Source organism: Falco naumanni, chromosome 6, assembly GCF_017639655.2.
Source record: "Falco naumanni isolate bFalNau1 chromosome 6, bFalNau1.pat, whole genome shotgun sequence".
NCBI lineage: Eukaryota > Metazoa > Chordata > Aves > Falconiformes > Falconidae > Falco > Falco naumanni.
The window spans coordinates 17,467,052-17,481,589 of NC_054059.1; the positions used below are offsets into that span (position 1 = coordinate 17,467,052).

The 14,538-nt window shown below is 39.5% G+C and overlaps 1 protein-coding gene across 3 annotated transcripts in view; it reads right to left on the reverse strand.

The window, feature by feature from the left end:
- Positions 1-391: 391 nt before the first annotated feature.
- ZNF451 (zinc finger protein 451) overlaps positions 392-14,538 on the reverse strand; it is a 39,086-nt gene continuing 24,939 nt past the window's right edge. For 2 of the 3 annotated variants that reach the window (XM_040598030.1, XM_040598031.1), the window contains exons 13-15: positions 13,773-13,959; positions 3,876-3,947; positions 392-1,543 (exon numbers count right to left, since the gene is read on the reverse strand). In XM_040598030.1, coding sequence (XP_040453964.1) covers positions 1,491-1,543; positions 3,876-3,947; positions 13,773-13,959 — 312 coding nt within the window. In that variant the 3' untranslated portion in view covers positions 392-1,490. The remainder of the gene's footprint in view (positions 1,544-3,875; positions 3,948-13,772; positions 13,960-14,538) is intronic. The other variant, XM_040598032.1, reaches the window with a different exon arrangement.

Here is a 14,538-nt window from a genome sequence, read left to right on the forward strand (position 1 = left end):
AAAATCTAACATAGCAGACTCTGGAGAAGACCATCTACCCAGGTTTTAAACATTTGTTGAAGCCAAGCAAAGAACTTTCTCAAGCTGAAACATCTCTTCATGTGAAAGGAATTAGCAGCTTCAGGGTCTGCACTGAACAACACCTGCCCAAAAGCCTCTTTAACCTGGACTGAGACATGTTTGAGGACAAAAATTGTCTTCCATCTCATTCCAACCTTTATTAGAAGAACTTGGCGTGAAAAATTCTGCAACTTTTTAGCTTGAGTCAGTAGCTAAAGACAACTTAAAATCTTCCCAAAACAGGGCTTCCCCAGAAGCAGTGTAAACCACACACCCAGATTTGAACAGATTTAGATTTATAGCAGCTAGAACAAAACTCACAGGCTAATGATTAACAATAAAAACCCCAAGCTGGCATTTTATTATATTAAGATTTCTTACTGATGGAGAGCAATCATTAACTGAAGTATAATAGGCTGGTAAAGCTGGACAGTTTGCATAGGTATTTTTAAACTAAGGAACAGAGAAAAGTGACAGATAATTTTCAACAAAGAAATAGTTGTTCACCTTAAAATAATGACAGTACAAAAATAATTAAGACATTTACATTCATTTGTCCAAAGCTACCTCTTCATGAGCAGAAGGGAGCAAAGACAATAGTATATAGGAATAATACAGCTTAAATTCTCTCACATCTATTCCAAACAGGAACTAGAAAGTTTATTTAGCTTCTGTTCTCTTAAAAAGTTGTTCCAGCCTCAGATCAGGGAAAGGAACTGAACCCGTCAAACTTTAAACCATCAAATCCAATGTGCTACCTTGCTACTACTGAAAAAAACATATACATTTAGAAAAATAAAGTTAGCTAACTATACAGCCTGTGGTCCTGATTCTGACATTTCTAACAAACAGAATGTAGACAAAACTACGGTCTATGAGGCGAGACTGGCCACAGGCAAGAGTTAGGCTGTATGTTCAATTTATAAACCTGGAATCTAAGCTTCTCTTTATAACAAGATTAGCCAGGCAAATCTGAGATAATTGGAGTTTACTATTTTTATCTGTTGCAAGGACCACATGAAAAAGTAAATAAAGACAATGACATTTTGTAAAACAAAAAAAAAATTAAATAGAAGAACCAATTAAAAAAAATTAGCAACAACCTCCCCCCAAATACCTAGTAAGACCAGCCTACTAATTAGGCAATAACTTATACAGCTAGAATGGAGAGACTTAGTCATCACCCATTAGAAACAGAATATGCAAAAGCTTAAAAATTTATTTTTAATCATACACAGTATATTGCAGCGGATATCTATAAACTCCAGCTGTTCATCACCATGACAGGACATCAGATTATAAATCTAACTATTCAAGATACAGATGTGTTTTTAAAGCGGTATTTTTGAACCTTTGTAAATAGATGAACAAGCTTCCATTTTTGTGAGCAGCTCTGATGACATGGTGTTAGTGTACTGGAGAATCTTCATTTACATTTCCTCAAGGCTTCTCTTGATAGCTTCTTCCAAATCTGCATCTTCCTCTGTATAAATAAATAAATAAAATAATAATCTCAAACTATGGTTGATAACTAGTCCTAAACACAGCTACATTAATATTACTACATAAAGCAACAAATTACTTCCGTGGGCAATGTCAGTAGACTGCAAAATATAGTAGAGAAACAGAATGAAAGTATATGCCATCCTTTCAACACTTCAAAATACAGGAACAACCTCTACAACCTTCCACTGTATTAACTAGGGGCAGCCCAATGAGTAGTTTAAGAGTATAACACAACTACATATTTACTGGTCAAAATAATACCAAGATTAAAACCCGTATGTATGCACCAAGTATTAAAACAAAAGAGACAGACACACAAAACAAGCCAAGTGTTCTCAGTACTTTCATTCTAGTTCTTTATCAATAGACACTCCCTTATTCTAAGTCGGCACCACTGTTGTTACTCTTACTAGGAAGGTCAGATGTAAGTAGAGAAAAAGTCACGTCAACAGTAAGAATAGTTTAGCTCAGGGCTGGAACATTTTTGATGGCGGGGGGTGGGGGGTGGGGGAAGACTACACTGCATGTATCTGACTTGTTAACAACCTCTCAAACACTTTTCATAATAATCAGAAAGAAACTCCGTTTCTGCATTACATTGAAGTTGTTTTGGGCACTAATTGTTTGGTGTTAGTGAATTAAATATGACAAGTTAGACAAGGTTTATCTGTACAGTAAATATTAATACCAATAGTATAGTTGGAAAAATTAAAGCAGCTTTCAGACACACTATCATCCTGGAATTATTAACCTTCTGCTTTAGAAGGACACAAGGACATCCTATAAAAAAAGCTGTTCTTATGACAAAGGGAACAGAATAATTAATATATATTAATATAACATTTTAACACTTTAATTATTGTTGGCCTGTTTTATGTAAGACCTAGATTTGGAACAGAAGTAGTATCAATGAATTCTATCTCATGCCAGCAGCCCACATTCATTCACCTGGACTCTACTATAATATCCAGTACTACTGGTAAAAGAGATGTTAGTTTCTGAAAGGAAAACATTACATGGTCACAGAAACAAAAAAGAAATTTTGAAACCAAAATAAAGCAGAAAGCCATTTGCAGACAACGGCTTACATTAAAATTTGTTGTCAGTCAGTAAGCACGTGCAAGAATCAAGAAAAAGGTCCAAACTGTGACTCTGTTACTAATGGCATGCAGTTAGCTCCACAGTGATACCTGGATTGTCCTCTGCTCCCTGGAGCTGCTGAAGCACCTTCTTCTGCCTCCTACACTTGCTTTTTGCCTTCTCCTCTTCCAGCAGTTGCTAGTGCTTTTTCCTTTTTACCCCTTCCTGAAGGCTTTTTCCTTTTTACCCCTTCCTGGAGCTGATTTTGCCTCTCACTCTCTTACCCCATGACAGAACCGCCATTAACCACACAGGCAGCCAGTGAACACAGCTGAAGCCACGCTGCTTCCTAAGGTCAGACAGATGCCTTCAGCACTGAAGCATCAGAACTGGAACCTCCTGTATGCAGCAAATGCCACTGCTATCCCTGATGGCAATATCCAGTGCTAGGGTGACCTGAGCACAGCAAACTTTCAGTACTGTAGCTGAATATGTTGGACATTTAGTAACAATATTTAGTAACAGTTGGTAAATTTGTAACTGAATAAATTCTGGAAATGTAAGATTCAGTTATCAGTTTTATCACTGACCTTGTACAAACTATTAATTTGACTTTTTTTTTTAGCACACCTTATTTCTATCAGGTGAAAGGGCAGAGCTAAGCCATTAAATAATAACTTTTGGTGATGGACTACAGCGCACTTTGAAAATAATTTAACAACTACATTGGATGAATGCCACCACTAAGCACAGCAGCAAAAGGATGAAAACAATTTCAAATGAGGTAAGATACAATGTGAGCAGACTGTACTGCTGATTCAAACATGCATAAATCTGCAGCTCTTTTAGGAGACCAGAGTGCTTTGTTGAGATCCAGTATCTATTTTGAACTATTTATTCAGAAGTTCAACTATTTAGTCAGTAGTTCTACTCCGAGTCAACAGTCATACTAAACTCGTACAAAGTGAGTTCAGTCAAGTCTTTTAATTGCACAGTACCCTGTGGTGGTGCGCCAATAAAATAGATTTTGGCTGCTGGCATACTTTTCAGTTTAAGAAATTTATCTTTTATTTATAACTCACAGTGTTCTTCACTACTCAAGATTGTCCAGCATATTTTAGAGAGTATTTGTAACATGTCACCTGCTGTAAAACTGATAGTAAGTTTAGTTTCTGTATCTTCAATGATTAATAGCACTCCTCAACACAGAAAAGAAAAAATTAGCAGACCTTCCCGTTCGTTCATTTCTTCTAAGCTCCTCTTCGCTGTTAGTGTATCTTCATCCTCTTCGCTATCTGAACCTTACATGCAAAATTGAAACAAATTACACATTGCTTTTAATAGAAGCTCACAATCCGCACTTGCATTTCTTACTTTAACAACATTGTAGGTTGGATTTGAAGAAATACAATTGTTATGATCTGAAAATCAAGATAAAAATACATTACAGTGGAAGTTTAAGACAGTAACTCAAAAGACAGTTGCTTTTCAGCTACCTTCCTGCCTTTCTCCCCAACATCTAGAGGCAGACTGCTTCAATTATTTTAAAGCAGTAACGAGAAATAATAGGTGCAGAAGCTACTGTTAGTGTTTACTGCATTTGTTTTTTTGTAATAGTTATAAAAGAAAAAAGACATTATTTACTTTCTACAAAATATATCAAGGATTTAATTATGGGAAGAAGTGCATGTGTCTGCCTACACATGATCTTAGCTGTATTTTGTTGCCTAAATACTCTTTGAACAATGGAGTGCTGTAACTCAACTAAGCAGTGCAATTCAGCAGATGTTCAAGTCTCGCAGGAAAAAAAAAAAAAGATAAAATAGTTGATACACTGAGTTCCATCTGCTAACTCATCATATTCAAGCCCAGCTAAAACTCTATCCCCTTTCCTTGTCTAAATAATGCTCTTCATGAGGCTGGTTTCCAGAACGACAGCTCTGTTTTGAAGTGCCTAGCAGGACTGGTGTACCTAAGGTGGTTTTTTTCCTTCATTTGTTTTAAACAAGAGTCTCAGTAAACTACAGGTTAAAAAAATAAGCAAGGCCATGAGTCACACTGTATTCATTCTCTTGCTACAGGCTATTGCTATTCTGGGAGATGGTCTCTGTAACAAGGTCTCACAGTATTCACAATCAACTAGGTCTCCTACAGTCATATCAACATAAGCACTTTCCTTACAGTCCTCACATTTATTAGCACACCAACGTACTTCTGAATATGTTTACTGGCCAAGAACTTTCCAATACAGACATTAATTTACTGAGTGTGTGACTTCTGGCATTTTAAATGACCCAAGTTAGGTATTCACTTTCTAAACACTTTTCTAAACACTTTCTAATACACTTTCTAAAGCTTCTTTTCAAACCTCTGACATGTATACCTTGTTTAAGCAGTAATGTTGCTGACTTTCCCAATTCCAGGAATACAAACTTCAACAGCTGGTATCAAACAGAGATCAGGAGCCCACAAAGATCCCAGAAATAGCTGGATATACACTTCAGTTAAAATGGTCTTTCTCCAGTCACTTGGCAGACTGGTAATCCTTTTTGGAGCTGCCTGCTATCTTGGGGCAGAAGAGATACTACTTCCAACATCCTCTTCCAAAGCAAACAAAGTCAAAGAAAAAGATCCATGCAACCTCCCCAAAAATGTCATTACAATCACTCATGAAAGGGAGGAAAGTGCAAAGAAGAGGTTTTGCACAAGTGGATTCTGCCTTAGTAACCAGCTTTTTAATCTTCCAGCTCGGAAGACATCTCAGCCTGCTCTAAAAAGTTTTATAGCAGTGGAAGCAATCACTCCCTAACTCTTTCTGGCATACATAAAATAGAAGAATTGAGTTCTTGTGAACAGTAGGTTAGAATAGTACAAAGGGGTCTCTGGTTTACTACTATTTTCAATAAAATTGCATTAAGAGCACTTTTATGAAAGTCTATGCAGGTTTTTTAGGCGACCTGACAGAAGATGCTGGCAAATGGCCAAGGCAATATCCTTCTGATTGGCATCTTGCCTAGATCATTAAATAGCAGAGCAGTCAAAAATCCAGGAGTCTTTCAGATAGGTTCTGAAGAAGTCAACTGTCCTGGAACCAGCTACTCAGTGAGTTAGCATGCACCATAGAAGCAGCCGTGATGGCAACCCACAGACACGCTGGTGGAGGACAGTGCTTTCCTGCTCGCTCCTGGCTTCCCTGACCCAGGCAAAAGGCTAACTTGACAATCACTTTTCAGAATACAGTTGACTTTACTGTCAAATAGGACAGTTATGAATGCTAAAACAGGATTGATAAACTAAAATAGTAATTCCATTAAGGAAGTTTAGGATTCATCTTAGGTATTAATGCAGGCCTCATCTTGCCAAAATGTTTTGCTAGTCATACCACCTTAATTACACCACTATAATAACACGGGGTACACATTCATATTGGAACAGAGGTACATGCAAACTGGCATGCAAAACATTCAAACACTTTTAAAACAAGCTGTCTGCCCCATGATTTATCACTACACCTGATATGCAATACCTAACTACTACTTGATGGTTATAACATCACAGAGAACAGGTTTGCTTAAAACATAGTTAAAGATAACACAATTCCACTGCGAAACTTGAAAACAATGAGTACTGATGATCTTCTGTCAGTTTGAGGGGAAAAAAGTCAGCTCCGAGTCAAATGTTGTTATGCAGTATGTTGAAAGTCTCATGAGCTATGCTCTGCTTTCACTGGTCATAATTTGCCAGACTCCTCTCCCCTCTACCTAACTGTATTAACACACATACAGCTTCCCATGAAGGCAGTTGCTGGATTCTCCAAAATCTTTTGAGTTGGTGAAAGTTAACCTATTAAGAACCTAACAAAGAGCCAAATGTTATTTAGGAGGTTTTCATGCAAAGGCTTGTCAGTATCTCAAATTATACTGAGACTTTCCTTACCCAAAAGTAAAAAAAAAAAAAAAAAAAGTTATGCTTGTCCTCAGTATTCTCCCTGCCCCCATCCTCCCCAAACCTACACAGAACAAAGACTAAAGGCACAAAGGCAGCAAAGATGAGAATTTTAAGATGTCCTGATATGTTTCTATGGGAATTGGGAATAAGACTGTAACAGTCAAAAAAAAGAAAAGCTGTCTGCAGGCAGAAATCCTAGGCAGAAATGCCTCAACAATAAGGGGGTGGGGGGCAGGAATTCAGCTTCCTTTAGGGGCTAGACAGCAAGAAGTATTATTGTGGAACTCGTCACTTGTCAACCAAAGAGAAGGAAAGGCCACCTGAGTGAACAGATACGTTTTCAAGTCAGAAGACACCAGGCTACTTCTCCACATGGGACAGATCATTGTGCTTGATCTAACATTGCTCACAGTGCACCTGTACCCTGGGACTGAACCCTGCTCTCAGAGATCTTGGACTCCAGTTAAGAATATACTCCATGCAAATAGCACAGAATGGCTGAGGATGGAAGGGACCTCTGGAGTTCACCCCATCCAGCCCCCCTGCTCCAGCAGGATCACCTACAGAAGGCTGCCCAGGACCATGTCCAGGTGGTTTTTGAATATTACCAAAAAGACAGTGTACTGGGGAGCTCAGAACTTGACAGTTAGGGCCTTACCAGTGCTAAGCAGAGGGAAAGGACCACTTCCCTCAAACTGCTGGCAGCAGTCCTCCTCACGCAGCCCAGGGTTGTATGCAGACCCCTCAAATGCAGACTCCTCAAACTAACAGGCCAACCATGAGAGCACACTACTGGATTGCCATCACCTTGGTGTCCACCAGGACACCTAGGTCCTCTTCCACAAAGCTGTTTTCCAGCTGGCTGATCCCTGGGTCACACCCTCCAGGTGCAGGACTTGGCACTTCTTGTTGAACTTCACGAGGTTCCTGTCAGCCCATTTCTGCCCTGTCAAGGTTTCTCTGGGTGGCAGCACAACCTTCTGATCTATCAGCTGCCACTCCCAATTTTTGTCATCAGCAAAGCTGCTGAGGGTACACTCTACCCCACCACCATGGAAGTCATTAATGAAGACATTAAACAGGACCAGATCCGGTATTGACCCCTGGGGTACGCAGCTGGTTACTGGCCTCCAACTGGACTTCATACCACCATATCCATATCACCATATTCCAGGTCCGTCCATTCAGCCAATTTTCAATCCACCTCCGTTTTCCCATCCAGCCCATGTTTCATCAGCATATACTCCTGGTACTGCTGGCATCTTCTGATCACAAGGAGTAAATAGGAATGTTTAATTTGAAGAAAACAGGCATGTCCTGTTTCTCTTGTTAAAATGCTTAGCATATTCTGTAGCTCCCAACTCCTCCAGGGTCAGAGGAAAAGCAATTGCCTGGCTTCTCAGCCAAGAGATCAAGATATAGCCTCTTCTCTAGTACATTTTGTTAAATAAGCAAAGAGCTAAAACTCTGACTGTACCTATTCTCTCAAAGAAATCCTACTGCTACACTGTTGTCTTCACATATTGCCAAATTCCTGCTGGAAGAACAAAAATAACCAGGAAAGTAAATTCTGGATGAATACAGAGCTCAGATCAGAAAAATTAACCCTATAGAAGGGAGCAAACAGTGATTTTTTTGACAATTCATGAGTGTCTCATAGAAACCTATTCTGGGAAGAGAGTGGTAAACTCACAGAATGCAAGCGCCACCCACTGTCCTGATATCAAAGCACCACAGCTCGTATTTGCATTAGCTGCACACATGGCTCAGCATGATCCCCTCCCTGTATCTGATCATCTTCTCTTGCAACCTCCCTGGTTACCACCATCCCCCTAATTTCCATCAGATCTACCAGTTCCTCTACCTCACCAGAAACTCAGTTTCCCTTTCTCCACCTTAGACCTCCTCCCTTGCCACACAACTTCTTAACGCACCTCCTAACTACTTCAGTGTGCAGTCTCACACCCTACCTTCACTCCTTTCTCCTACAATGCTCCTTCTCCCAATCTCATCTGCCTCTTTCCCATCCCAATGTACAGTGCATTAATATCACACTTAACTTGCTGTCTCTCCAACCAGTGACCTTTTCCCTTTTACAGTTGATGTCTGAAGTTTTAGGGCTACTTCACCTTAAGGACACCATTAGTTACCACATTCAGACTCCTAGTAACTACTTAGTCAAAAACTTCAGATCAGTACCTCAGCCCTACATAAGCAATCATGTTCAGTGTGTGTGAGCATGCTGCCTTTGAAACAGTGCTCCCTGGCTTCCAGAATCCTTTCCTTTATTCATTCTTCAGTATGTCCCTCAGAGGATCTTCTCCACAACTCGTCCCCAGTACTTCCTGCTCTAATCTCTGTTTCTTCATCATCTTTAAGAGGAAGGAGAGCTACTTCCTGCTGAGGGTTCACAAACCCACCAGACTTCCTCCATGAAAACTAAAGCTTCACTCTATACATCTCTCCCTATAAATGCTCATTCATCTGTTCATACAAGTGTAGCATGTCTGAAAATAAAGCTCTAAATCCCTCGCCCTCCTCCAACTGCATTTTTTTTTGGAAACTCTGGCCAACAGTGGTGGTCACTGAGATTTTCACTTAACTTTCATCTTAGATACCTCTCAAATTCACAACCATATTAAATTAAACCTTGATTTTTTTTAAATTTTTTTTTTTGCATTATCTGAGTGGTGAGGCCTTCCTAGTTCATGCACTTGGCTACAATTCTTGTTCAGACTCATTATCTTAAGTCTCAGTACGTTGCTTTCTCCCTAGGGCATATACATACGTTCAAAGATGCACACAACAGATGTCACTGACACACCAAAGCCAACAGTAACTTCCTGTTGTAGCTAAATACAAGGTTACAACTGAAAGGTGAATTTCTTAACACTCCCTACTGCAACAGGTTGTGGCCACTGTAGCAACAGCATAAACAAAGGAATAGATTCTTACTAGAGTAACTATCATTCATTCACAGCGCATCACACTGCAGATGCTCATGCCCTTCACATTCAGTCTCTTTGGACAGTGGGGGTTGGAGGCTGTGAGCCGTCTTTAGTCATTTGCAGTCTGTGTTAACATTCAGAAAAAGCAGAGACTGGGGTCAAATGCGGTATTTATATTGGACCTGAACACCCACAAAGATTTTACTACTGAGAAAGCGAGCGATTATTCTCAATGTCTTCTGTAAATTAATTCTTAACTCTTCTTAAATTCTTTTGTTGGCTCTGTGTAAACCAAAAGATTTTTGGGATAGTAGGAGCTAGGAAGCTTAACAGCATTCATCAAAATGAACTGAAATCCTGCTTTTCCAAATATAAACTCTCATAAAAGCTGCATTCAGTAGTATTTAAACACTTCAGGCAATACTAGTGAATTGCAGATGCAGGCTGACCACTCCACTTGAGCATAGTGGAAAAAAACCTTTTGTGTCAGTGCAAGAGGTGCAGTGGTTATTTGTACATAGTACAACACTATACCTGGCTCTTCAAAAGAAAGAAGAAATACTAAAAAAAAAAAATTGGACCTCCTATTATTAAAAGAAGTCTATTGACTGAGCTAAGTAAAACAAAAGATCTCGTTTGAATATGACTGTGAGAAATACAGTTAAGCTAAACCCATCAATTTACACAAAAATCACTTTTGACAACCAAAAAGCTGCAGCATTTCTGTCAGTGTCAGGATGGGTATGATGACCTCTAACCTATCATCAGCTTTGCCCTCAACTTTGCCCAGCACTTGTTAAAGGCACAGGCTGTAACCATACTGTCATGACTAGATATGAAGTGTCAAGACACAGACAAGGAAAAAATGGTGTTTTTCTGCATGCTACAAACTTCTGTTTGCAAAGAAATTACAGAGGGAGACATTGAAAACTTCTACCCTTCTCAAAACACTTAAGTAATATGCACGATGCGTTTGTGCCTTCAGCATAAAAGAAAAAAAAAAACCAGCTTCTGTATTTATGAACTCAGGCTTAGCTGCAGCAGACAGCAAATAAGAATAAGTGTCTTGCCCACTCTCTTCACACCTCAGATGGAATTCATGCATCCACTACAGCCAATGGTCTAAGGTAGCATACACTTGAAATCCTATTGTAACATATGCAGGAACTTTTTATTTTAAAATGCACACACCACAGTTCCCACAGCAGCTCTGCTGACACGGTAAAATGGTTCCCAAGGATTGCCACAATCCAGCTGCTCACAAGTTAATGATAGCTCTGAGAAGGTGATTCAGGGAAATAGCTTTTCCATTTTGCAGCTCATCCAATACCAACAACTATGTTTTTCAACACAAATCTGTCGTAACTGTTTCTCAGTTATTTCTCTGTCCAGAATAATAGCCATAGGCTTGAGAAAGTCACAAAGCAAGCAATTCTTGTTTATATTTCCTTATATTCAGCTGCATTTCTGTAACAGGACAACAGGTTATACCAGCCTATGATACACTACACAACTTTCCACCTCAGCTTTCTGATACTGGTCTTGCCACACTAAGACTTGCAAATGCTTGCTGATGCTGCTGAGCCACACAGTGAAGTGTGTATTATGCAGTGGCTTACCTTTTTAAGGAAAACTTTATACACTCTTGGTAACAACACAATCCCACCACCTATTATCAGAACTGGATTTGCTAATGTCCTGTTTTAATACAGAAACGGGAGACAAAGGCAGCTCTCACTGTCTGGGTCCGTCCCTGCTGACACTGACTGGAGAAGGGGACCCAAAGATGCCTCAAGACAATTCTGTTCCTTACAAGTTTGCCAGGGAATGCCAACAACCAGAGGGCTCATGTGCAATTCCATCACTTTCTTGCTCAAAGTATTTAATTTTTTTATAACAATCACATGCGTAACTTAAGTGGGATGTGCAATGATCAGCCTGCCAGCAAGTTAAGGTTTGGGGCCTCTCAGTAGTTCACATGACCATAATAGTAAATTAAACATTTATGTAGTAAAGGACATTAAAAGAAGGGTTAGATTAGGAAACTTCTGAAAGCAAGACCAATATAAAAAAAATTATGGAGTAAAATTTATACACAAAAAATGGTTAGATGAAAGTCATCACCTCTGAGCCAGTATGCTCTGGTGGATAAAGCTATACTAGTAAAACTACCCAGGCGGGGAGCTAGAGTAGCCTTGCACAGCAAAACAGTCATTCCTTGCTTCTCACTGTCTTCTATCATTAAAGCTGTACAAACTCTACAAGAAAGGAAGACCCTACAGCTAAATTGACTGCTTGCAAGTTACAGTTCTCTTCCAACTCTTCCTCCCAAAATTATGCTAAGCTCCTAAAGCAAAACCAGCCTCCCACATTAATATATAGTTATAGCTATGATCACATTAGAGGAGATTTATCAATCCAAGAATTCCAATATGGTCTCCAAAGAAAACATTCATCATGGGAATGCAGTGATTCAGTGTGTAGCTTTATAGATACCTGGAGAAAAGTCATCTTCCCCCTTGAGCAAAATGAACCGTACTAGTGAAAATGACAGTTCCGTAATTAACTACGCCAAGAAATTTTACTGGTGTGGTTGCTTCTAGCTGGGAATCACATCTCCATAATCCAGCTGCAAAATCTAGACCAGCAAATGCCTGGGGTGGCCAGAAAACTCTATAAGCACCTTTTCTGTATCAGAAGCACATAAATCAATTCCAGCTCACCACAGATAATTTTTCTCAGGAAACCATTTGGTTAGCCTATCTTTCCTTTTCCCCTTTAATCAATCAATGTCAATTCACCATTCAGTGCTAGCACTCCTCTTTAATGTTCCTGGTAGAACAGCAGCACCATGTGATAGCTCTCATGCACCTACACCAAGACTAGCAGTATATTTTTTTAAGAACAGCGTAGGGCTAATTCAGAGACAACTTTTTATAATATGCAATCAATTTGCAAGCCCCCAAAACCACAACAAGAAGCCAGGAAAAGCAATAGTGTGTCTACAGGTCTTCCAGGAAAACTTTACTTCAAGATACTTTAAAATACTGTGAAGTACTAAATCTCAGCTTAGCTCCTTTGCATGGTATCCTCTGCACGACAATGAGCAGGCTCAGACCTCTTGATTATTCTATACTGATACCAGAAGAATTTTGCCAGTGTGCTTAGCTGGAAGCGTTGCGACAAACATAACCATGACATTGCTGAGCTGTACAATGCTGCATTGTGTAGTTTAGCTACCAGTAGGTAAGACCGATCCAAAACCAGGACATGAGCCAGGAGTGCTGAAACAGGGCCAGGAGAAGAGGTCACAAAAAGGACAAGAAGAAGAAGAGGAGGAAGATGAAGAAGAGAATGAAGATGTCCCAAATGACCACCAGAGGACCCCTGACTTATTAGACCACACGTGTAGCAAGCGTGTAGATATGGTAAGCACTCTTGGAACTGTAACGAATACGCTAATGGTTTCTCAGAAGTGCCATAAGTACGTATAGATCAGCCATATAAAGACAAACAAAGAACTAAGTCAGCATGCACATTAAGTGGAACTTCTCTCCCGTACACCCAGTGCCAAAAATAAAGAATGCCTACACTCTAAAACTCAAAAAACAAGTATTACACAGTTTGTCTCTGATTTTTCAGTAACAATACAAAAACAATGTGATCATTTTAGCACGCCATTAATTAGAACACGGAATTCCAGAAAAAACTTAAAAGCTTTCATCAATATTTTCCCTCTAAACGGATGTATGAGCCATGTGCTAGTGAAGACACTTATCAAGTGACTGGAAGTAGCCAGGAGGACAATCAGAGTTAAAATTGGCAGAGAAACTCTGAGAAGTAATGATGCTTTAGCAAGGTCACGTTTGTTTCAGACCCAGAACAAATGAAGCCAAGCAGGTTTGAGTACAAATTGAGAAATGTGCACACGAGAGTGCTCTGAACAGCTTCTCTATAACTAGAAAGGAATTTTCAGACTGCAACAATTTGTCTTCTGCTATAATAAAGAATACAGGGAGAACAGTTTGTTATGTTGAGTAAAAATGTCTAAATCTGGTTTCAAAGCCTGCCCCCAGCAAATTGATTTTCTGATCTATATTTCATTGAAACACCAGTACAATACAAGAAGCATCAAACAACAGCTTGTGTTACGCGTCAGTGTTCAATCCTTTTATTGGAAAGAACTATCAGTTTACTGGAAAGATTGTGTTTAATGTGTTTACTTTCTACCTTTTGCGGTGTCTGAAATGCTGTTTAGCAAGGCACACATCATGTCTCCCTCAATGTGGTGAGGATTTAGGATGCGAGCTGATCGCTGAGTCAGTTTAAATTGAGTTTCCAGTTCCAGGAAGCTTTTGTCTCCAGAAAGTACAGTGAAAGGAATTTGCTTGGGCAGGTGTTCATCCAGACGACCAGCCTATCACAGAAACAAATGCAGAGTGTTGAACTGAGATCATGTTTTAATCTTGGGGGGTTTGGCTAGCTTTTTGTAAGATAGGTCTTCACAGGAAAGCCTTCTACAGCAACTTACCTCCACTTTTGTGGTCCAATGCACATTATACCACTGTGAAACATTTCAACAGTTTGACACTACATTCTATACTTATCACCATAGATACAGGAAATGGCTACCAGAACAGAACAGATTGAGTATGGAGCAAATTCCTAAAAAGCAGCATTTCAGAACCACTTCCATAAACCAGTTCACCTGTCCAGAGCATTTTAACAACCATAAAAAAAAAAATGTTATGTAACATACAAACACTGCTGTAAAACACGTTTATATCAGAAAGTAAGATTCTCAAGTATTATTATTTAACTGATAAAGCACTATATTAAGAACACGAGTCCTCATGGCATCCCAGATTGCTTTCCTTCACCTGCACCTCTCCCAACCCACCCAAAGCCCTAAGTCTACTGAACAGAGGCACTGCTGTCGGCCCAACAGGGTCTCTGAAACTAGCAGCCATCCAACTCCATCTTAAAGATGCCTCTA